Source organism: Gigantopelta aegis, chromosome 15 (genome assembly GCF_016097555.1).
Source record: "Gigantopelta aegis isolate Gae_Host chromosome 15, Gae_host_genome, whole genome shotgun sequence".
Classification (NCBI taxonomy): Eukaryota; Metazoa; Mollusca; class Gastropoda; order Neomphalida; family Peltospiridae; genus Gigantopelta; species Gigantopelta aegis.
Window position 1 is genome coordinate 14,072,110 of NC_054713.1, and position 10,000 is coordinate 14,082,109.

At 38.1% G+C, this 10,000-nt stretch overlaps 1 protein-coding gene and 1 long non-coding RNA gene across 2 annotated transcripts in view; both read left to right on the forward strand.

Moving 5' to 3' along the window:
- The window catches only part of LOC121389678 (E3 ubiquitin-protein ligase MIB2-like), a 30,527-nt gene extending 29,423 nt beyond the window's left edge, over positions 1-1,104 (forward strand). The window contains exon 16 of the mRNA XM_041521328.1: positions 965-1,104. Within this exon, the coding sequence (XP_041377262.1) occupies positions 965-1,104 (140 nt within the window). The remainder of the gene's footprint in view (positions 1-964) is intronic.
- A 606-nt stretch (positions 1,105-1,710) lies between these two features.
- On the forward strand, positions 1,711-5,586 carry LOC121390709. The gene is made up of 3 exons (XR_005960247.1): positions 1,711-2,721; positions 3,445-3,644; positions 4,685-5,586. It is a non-coding gene; the product is annotated as an uncharacterized LOC121390709 (long non-coding RNA).
- Positions 5,587-10,000: the final 4,414 nt, after the last annotated feature.

Below are 10,000 nucleotides of genomic sequence, written 5' to 3' on the forward strand. Positions count from 1 at the left end.
CTTGCCATGTTTCCATGTGAAAGTATCTCATGAATACCAGTCATTAATCTTATATTACATTATCCATCAATTCATTAATAGTTTGTTGTTATTTACAATGAAAAGTTCTTTTTGCGTTTTCATTGTGCTTCAGTATAGATACATTGTGGCGTGTTCTGGAGGCTGAGCGCTCGCACACTAATTGACTCCCCCCCCCCCCACCACCACCATAGTTCTGGTGCAAATTCTCAAATTCGTGCAAAATGTGCTGACCTACATAAACATATATTTCAATCATTCTACCAGCAAAATTAGTCGTAATATATGTAAAAAATATACAGTGATTAGTTTGCACCCATATATAGTTGTTTGGCAGAAATACTAATATGAATAAATGTTTTTATTTAGATTCGGGCATTTTCGTTTAATTAGGGCAAAATCTAGCCTGCTCCCCCCCCCCCCCCCCCCCCTTTACAAAATTGGGATCCCATACGGCTGTGTATTTAGTACGTGGAAAATGTGAGCTTCACAACCATAGTATTGGATATTGAGAAGAAAAAAATAATTTCCACGTGCTGACGTCAAATAGTGGGTTTTGTCAGCTTCAGAATTGCATGACATCATGTCCACTAGCTAATGAATTACCAAACATTTAAATTAAAATTAAAAAAAAAAGTGCTATGTGTTTTCTTTTTTGAAGAGTATATTTACAATCCGTATACACCTGCGTTTGAGACTTCATATCTCTTGTGTTTGTTCTGAAGTTACAGGCGTGTGTACAGGGGGAGGGGCGTGTGTGCACGGGGGGGGGGGGGGCTTCAGGGGTGGAATCCCTCGTCTCAAATATAATTACTTTAATTATAAAATATATTTTTCGGTGAATCGTCACCCGAACCCCCCTAAAACGCGTCAGTCTAGACTCCCACCTGCATAATTTCCTGGACCCGCGCCTGATTTATAATGGTTTTGCTTCTTTTTTTTTAAGGTGCCAATGTTAATGCAAGTGATACTGATGGAGACACACCCTTACACCTTACCATGATGCAGAGCCAAACAACTGACCTGGCAAATATATTTCATTCTTTACAACTTACACAACATATATTATATATATATATATTCTAATGGAGAACAGTTCCTGTTCATCATTAAAAGTTAATACTCATACTTTTGAATACTCTTGTTTTCCATACATGTATTATTTATCTGTTAAAAATTACTGTGGTCCAGTCTTGGCCTGTAACAAGCTGTGCGCATAAAGTTTGAAACATCGAATGGAATTGTTTCACAATAATTCTCTAGAATTTTCATGAACAGAATTCAGTTAAATGCAATTATGTATATATTTATTTGGAACCGTTTTCCGTGAGCACACGCACACACGCACACACACACACACACACACTGAGACACGCACACACAGACACACACACGCACACATACACACACGCTCAGACACAGACACAGACACACACACACACACACACACAGACACTCAGACACACACAAACACATACACACATATACACAAAAGTACGGGATATTCCTCAAAATTAACAAAACTGTAACTTTGAAATAATTTCAATATTTATTTCAGCACCATCATATACATAACTTACATGTGCACTGGATTTCATTGGTTTTAACAATATAAAATATGGTTTAAGTCCCGCAATGAAGGTAATGCCAGTCAGGGGTGGAGACACGAAAATCTCAAGATGTCAATATCGTGTTGGGGCCCCTCTAGCGTCAATATATGCATTACACCTTTGTCGTATGGTTAATATGCCCACCCTAATTCAACCAGCGTTCATGATGGTTAGTGACTTTGCTGAATATGTCTTCCAAGGATATCCCACACGGGTTCTATGGGCGAAAGGTCAGGGGACATTGCTGGCCAAGCCAAGGTGTGGATTTGATGCCTCTGTAGATGATCTGTGCACAGTGAGCTCTGGCACTGTCATCCTGAAACACAAATCCTGTGCCATGACGATGAGCAAATGGTAGAACATGACGATTGATGGGGATCTCTGAAGTACAGACCTGTGACTCTCCCTTGACATGACATGGTGATGTCACCCTCGCATTATTGACCGACTTCCATACCGATCATGAGGTACCACAGCAGTCTCTTGGAATCGTTTACCTAACCTGCGACAAACCCTTACACGACCGTCACTGAAGTCCAGATTAAACCTGGATTTGTTACTAAACATGACATTTGACCAACGAGCATTTGTCCATCGCAGATGACACCGACACCATTCATTCCAGCAGAGTTTGGCGATATCTTGCAGTTAAAGGTAAAATAATGTTTGGTCTAAGGGCGCGTAACAAAGTAGCATGCTGAGGGTTACGAACATTTGGTGTGCAGAGTTGGATCTCTGTTTGCCTGTTGGAGTTGCTGTAATAATTGAATTGCGTTGATTTGATGATTACGGAGGATTACGAAGTGCTAAACTTCTGTTAATCACCGATCTGTCTTTTTAGACTATTAAAATTATTATTGTTTATATGACTGCTTAACTAAATATAACTAACTACGGTATGTATATTTTTTGTATAGTTCAAAGCGCTTATTGGACAGCAAGGACAAAGTACTGATAAACGGGCACAGATCGCCACCTACCTGTTACAACACGGCGCCGATAAAGGAGCCAAGAACCATAGAGGGTTAACTCCTGTTGAGATATGCACCGAAGAGAAGCTGAAGAGGGTGGTGCAAAATTTCACACAAATAAAGTATACAAGTTTGTTTTGTTTAATAACACCACTAGAGAACATTGATTTATTAATCATCGGCTATTGGACGTCAAACATTTGGTAATTCTGACATATAGTCGGAGAGAGGGAACCCACTATATTGTTCCATTAGTAGCAAGGGATCTTTTATATGCATCATTCCACAGACAGGATCGTACATACCACAGCCTTTGATATACAGCTTTCCCTCAGTAGATCCTTTATATGTACCATCCCGCAGACAGGACAGCATATACCACAGTATTTGATATATTAGTCGAGGTGCACTGGCTGGAACGAGAAATAGCTCAATGGGCCACCAACGGGCATCGATCCTAACCCGACTGCACATTGAGCGAGTGCTTTACCACTGGGCTACGTCCCACCCTTTAGTAGTAGTAGTGGTGGTAATGGTAGTAGTAGTATTAGTGGTGATGGTGGTGGGGGGGGGTGGTGGTGGTGGTGGTAGTGGTAGTAGTAGTAGTGCTACAGTAGCACAGTAGTAGTAGTGCTACAGTAGCACAGTAGCAGTAACATAAATTGGTGAGGGTGGGGGTGATCTATGAAAAAAGAATCAGAGGAAATAATATAAGGTCCAGTCAGAAAAATCTGATATTGCAGTCGTATTTGGTGAGTGTGGGTGTGTGGAAGACCAGTGTAAGGCCACCACACTCCACTTAAAACATTTCCGTACGGATTACATCTAGTATTTCTATTTTCCAGTTCACCACCGAGCAGTTCCGCTGCTGGGAATGCTACAGCTTCAGGTTTTGTTGAAGACGTCTTGTGTTCCAGTTGTTTGAGACAGAGAGCCAATGTCATCATTCTGCCCTGCTCTCACAAGACCTTATGCAAGTCTTGCTGTCAAAACGTTAGACGATGCCCTCTGTGTGGAAAAGACGCCAATAGAAAAATTGGAGAAGGTAAAACATTGATTATCTAAATTCTTGACCTACAAACGTAAAGGAAAGTAGACAGGCAGGCAAACAGGTAAGCAGGTACTCAAGCAAGCAGCCAGGCAGGCAGGTTCTCAGGCAAGTAGACAGACACAGGGACAGACAGACAAGACAGACAGACAGACTAGCGGGCAATTCTCAACCCTAATCCTAATGATACATTAGTATGTCATTGAAATGTTTCTAATATACTTCAATATATTTTGGTCATGACAAGGTGCATAATATACTGTTTCACATTAGTGTGCCATGGCAAAGTGCCTAATATACCACAACATGTTATAGAGTGTCATGTCAAAGCACTTGATGGATAGTCTAATACATTAGTCTGCTGTTGAAAAGTGCTCGACATACTGTGGCACATTAGTGTACCATGACAATGTGTCTATATATACTACAACATGATAGTGTGTCATGACAAAGTGCCTAATATTCCTTAGCATGTTATTTTGGCAGGACAAAGTACTTAATATTCTGTGACATACTAGTGTACCATAACAAAGAATCTAATTCACAGTAATACATTAATGTGCCACAACAAGGTGCCAAATATTATGTGACATTTTAGTGTGCCCTCACAATATTACTAATATTCTGTAACATGTTATTGTACCATGACAAGATTCCTAATATACTGCAATGCGTTAGTGTGTCATGAAAAGGTGCCTTATATTCTGTTACATATTAGTGTACCATGACAAGGTTCCTAATGTACTGTAACATGTTAGTGTACCATGACAAGGTTCCTAATGTACTGTAACATGTTAGTGTACCATGACAAGGTTCCTAATGTACTGTAATATGTTAGTGTACCATGACAAGGTTCCTAATATACCGCAGTACATTAGTATGACAAAGTATGTATTATACTGTGGCACATTATACTACAAAATACTAGTGGCCATAACAAAGTCTAGCATACTACCATACTTTCAAATTATAGAAAAGTTCCCAAATGTTAATTGACTCGATTACTTTAATTGATTTGATTAATAATTTTATTTCAGATGGCAACAAGATTGGCAATGAGTGTGCCATTCAGTAAAAGGAATCGCCTGATACTTTACTCGACTACTATGTGGCATACGTCATAGACTGTGATTGAAGAATCTTACAATCAAGGAACATATTTATGGGGTTTTTTGCATACAATTTATATATATACACATTGCAGAAAAACTAAATCTAGCAGACCGCATAGATACAACAGCAAAAAGTGAAGCATTTATTACGTTAAAAGACCACAAACCAAACTTCTCCAATAAACCCACCTGTAGACTAATAAACCCATCTAAACCGGAAATTGGCATAATAAGCAAAAAAAAAACTAGGGAGAGAATCAACAGAAAGATTCTGAACACAACCAGAACAAACCAGTGGAGGAACACGTCAGACGTGATTAAGTGGTTTAAAGCAATATCCAATAAATCCAACTATTCTTTCATATGTTTCGATATATGTGATTTTTATCCGTCCATAACAGAAAATCTCGTGAAACAAGCCCTACAGTTCGCATCCAAATTCGACGATATTTCTAGCGATGAGATGGAAATAATATTACAAGCAAGAAATTCACTGCTATTTAACAACAGCAAGGCATAGTGCAAAAGAGGCAAACAATCACGGTTTGATGTAACTATGGGTAGTTACGATGGAGCAGAAATTTGCGAAATAGTCGGGCTCTTTCTTCTTTCAGAACTACAAGCCAAATACGGCAACAATATAGGACTATATCGCGACGATGGCCTAGCTGCATTCAAAGAGTCACCGAGAACCATAGAGATAATCAAAAAAGATATTTGCAGAATATTTGCAAACCATAAACTCAAGATCACCATAGTCGCCAACAAAAAATCTGTAGATTACTTAGACGTAACTCTAGATCTTGAAAAGAGCTCAGTCAAACCCTATATGAAACCAAACAACACACCTTTATACATCCACAACAAGAACAACCACCCTCCAAATACCATCCGCAGTATACCAAAAACAATAAATAAAAGGCTTTCTGATATATCTTCGAATGAGTGCATTTTTGAAGAAGCGAAACGCCCATATAAGGAAGCCTTACTCAAGAGCGGATATAACTATAACCTCAAATACACCCCAACAGCAGAAAACAACAGACGCAGAAACAACCGCAATAGAAACATCACCTGGTACAACCCACCATATAGCTCCAACGTGAAAACCAACGTAGGTCACCAGTTCCTCAGATTACTCGATGAGTGCTTTCCCAAAAGCAACCCTCTCCACAAAATTATAAATCGAAACACCGTTAAAATTAGCTATAGCTGCATGCCTAATGTTGGGAAAATAATTTCAGCGCATAACAAAACTCTACTTCAACAACACAGAGACAAAGACGCCGTTCCCCCCCAGAGAATGCAACTGTAGACGAAGAGCTGAATGTCCACTTGAGGGCAAATGCTTGCAGAAAGGAGTAATATATCAAGCTACCGTTAATACACTCGATAACAACAAGCAAGAAACATACGTTGGTTTGACCGAGAACACATTTAAGACGAGATATACTGCGCACACGAGCAGTTTTCAAAACGCAACACAGAAGAACGCAACAGCGCTAAGTCAGTACATTTGGACACTGAAGGATAGATTAACCCCATACACCATTAAGTGGAAAATTTTATCCAAAGCAAAATCATACTCTCCAGCGAGCAAAAGATGTAACCTCTGCCTGAAGGAAAAACTGTTCATAATGTATAAACCTGAAACCAGCACACTAAACTCCAAGAATGAACTCGTATCAGCATATCGACACAGACGCAAATACCTTCTGTGCACATACCACACATCACCTATAGACCTGCATAGTGACGTAACCTCGACGTCACAGAGTCCATTACGTCATCAGCTTTCCGTTGACGGTGTAATTAAATCTACATCTGATGAGTGAGAGCAATAATTCAACTCTCTCACGAAACAAGCCTGTCATGTAGAGAAAAACATACACTTTTTAACGATATATATATATATATATATTCGATATTCCATGGACTTAGTAAATTGGAATTAATTTCCGTTTGATCGACTGTTTTAACATGACTGCCGTAATAACCTTGCCCTTAGTAAAGTATTTTCCTCCAAAACTTGTGCGATCGATTAGCTATTTTCTTAGGTAAACGTATCCTAATATTGTTTGTACATTATGGCAAATCATTTTATTAATTAAGTGAGGTAATAACTGTAAAACTCATTACTGTAATATTAGTGCTTTTAGGAACTATATCATTGCACGCTGAGAACCTGTTTACGCAAACAGTTTGCTAAGATCTGATATATCGGTTTGTAAACAACAGTATAAAAATGCTGTTTTTATATCTACAAAGGCTTTTTCATTAAAACTATTTTATATTGAAATGAGACCAAAAAGGCAATTGTGCACATTAGAATTTGTTTGTATTATTAACTTGAATTCTCAATGTATTTGCAATGCACCATATAGCGTGTTTTTGTGCCTAGTAAATAATGCCGTTTTTACAATATTCCCAAAGGTTTTTTCATTAAAACTATTTTCTCTTGAAATTAGACCAAAAAGGCAATTATGTAGTGATAGTCTCATGTTTATGCATATTAGAATTTTTTTGTGTTATTAGCTTCAATTCCCAATGTATTTGCAATGCACAATAGCGTGTTTCTGTGCCTGGTTAATAATGGCGTTTCTATAAATATTCTAAAGGCTTTTTCTGTGAAATTGTTTTACGCTAATTTTAGACTAAAAGAACAATTAAGAAATGTTAGTTTTATGTTTATGCACTTTAGAAATTTACAGAATTAATTATTTCAAGTTGGTAATGCTTTTGCGATGGGCTAAACTGACGTATTTATAAAAAAAAGTTGAAATTATTCAGGATTTAGAGTGTGCATTTACAAACTGTAAATTACAAACGGAAGCTGGACCAAAAAGTGGTACTTCTCAAAAAGTATAAAAGGCCGACATCAATGGACGTCAGCACTCATTCTCTGACAACCAAACTTGTAAGTTCCTGTCCCCTTGTCCAACTTTCTAATTTTATTGTATTACATACATTTAAATTGACACTGGAGTAATTTTAACTTATATTTTCAAAGTAAATTTTATTAATTTACCATCTCTATTTAATTAACTTAGTTTATCGAAGTAATATTTATATGCAACTGCAAGCTGCAGTTAAGTTTACATTTATTGGCGATACATTCCTCACTGGTTTAATATAACTGGAGCTGTAAGGAAGAGATCTATCTATCTGTTGGAAACTTACCTGTGAACTTTATTTTCATTTACTCATAACTTTTAAATACATTTATAATTCTGGAAACTGTAACACTTCGGCTTTGTCATCTGTGAATGTTATTTATATTCTCAGGACATTGTTGATATCCTTGGGACGCGGCCACAACAATATATATAGACACACACACACACACACACACACACACACGAGAAAGAGAGATGATGGATGATATATTGATATGTCTCTACTATTCTAGGGGCTAAGGCCCAAATATTGAAGGAATCATTCACTTTTTCAGGAAAACATGAAACTTGACACAAGCATTCCATAACATGATGGGATCAATTTAAAAACGGGACGCAAAAAATAACTACGTCTGGTGGGCTTTATTTTGTATTTTAAAATGATCGCCATCAGCCACATTTGTATTGAAAATCTCGGATTCTAAGACAGAGAGAACCATGATTCCAAGGTCTCTACCCTTGTTTTAATGGACTGTGAAGTTACTTGTGCATATAAAAGTGGGTCATGAGAGAGTCACACACACACACACACACACACACACACACACACTGTGTTTTCTTTGACAATTAGTGTAACCATATAACCAGCCGATAATGTGTGTCCGTGCATCTGTGTGTGTGTGTGCATATGTGAAACTGAAGTTTTAATTCTTTCATTTATGATGTTTATATCTGAAAAGTAAGCTATATTGTTCAATCTCGTGTGCTTAATATTTCACATCACTAACATATATTTAAGTGAAAACATTTAATTTTATTTACTTTGGTTTTCTTAATGTTAGACTTAGTTTTATTATCACTGCACGTGACAACGCTTGAATAAACAATACTTTGACTCTAATAAAAGGTTATTAACGATAGAAATTGTCTTGTTGTCCTCTAATTTTACATTTCAACTTATTTTCGTACTTAATCTAATTAAGGTTCAAGCACGCTGTCCTAGGCACACACCTCAGCAATGTGGACTGTCTGTCCAGGACAGCGAGTTAGTTGTTAGTGAGAGAGAAGAGGTTGTAGTGGTCACTGAGTCGTTAAAACTCGCTCTGGGTGGGAGCCGACACCGGGCAGCGAACCCTGTACCTACCAGCCGTATGTCTGATGGCTTAACAACGACACCACCGAGGCCGGTTAGTTGTTAGTGAGAGAGAAGAGGGTGTAGTGGTCACTGAGTCATTAAAACTCGCTCTGGGTGGGAGCCGACACCGGGCAGCGAACCCTGTACCTACCAGCCGTATGTCTGATGGCTTAACCACGACACCACCGAGGCCGGTTATCCTCTAATACCCTTCTTCAACCCCCCAAAAGTATTAATGTCCCATCCAGGGTCGGGCAGGATGTAACCCAGTGGTAAAGTGCTTGCTTGATGCGCGGTCGGTCTCGGATCGATCCTCGTTGGTGGGCCCATTGGACTATTTCTCATTACAGCCAGTGCACCAAAATGAATGAATTAATTAATGTGTAACGACACCCCAGCACGAAAAATACATTGGCTATTGGGTGTCAAACTATGGAAAATTCAAAACATTAAGTGATGATCACACCAATATAAAAAAAAAATCATGAGTTAAATAAAAACACAGTGTAAAGAACTGTGCAAAAAATACCAATATCACAGATAGTTAAAATTATAATTTAGAATAAAAGTCGGTATCACGTAAAAATTGTAATAAAAGTTCTCTATGGAATCGAAAGTGAATCTCGACTAGTATATCAAAGAGAAAATGTAGTGGGTTTCCTCTCTTATGTTTGACATCCAATAGCCGATTGTGGTGAGCGAAATTCACAAGGGGTCGAATCATGCTCCCCCAGAATTTTTTTTTTTTTTTTTCTCAATAAATTAGATACCTTGTCATAGCATATTAATATACTGTAGTATATTAGGCACTTTGTCATGGCAGACTAATATGTCACAGTATAGTAGGTACTGTGTCACACTAATGCACTCAGACTAATATATTGTAGTATATCAGACACCTTGTCGTGTCAGACTAATATATTGTAGTATATCAGGTACCTTGTCGTGTCAGACTAATATATTGCAGTATATCAGGCACCTTGTCGAGGC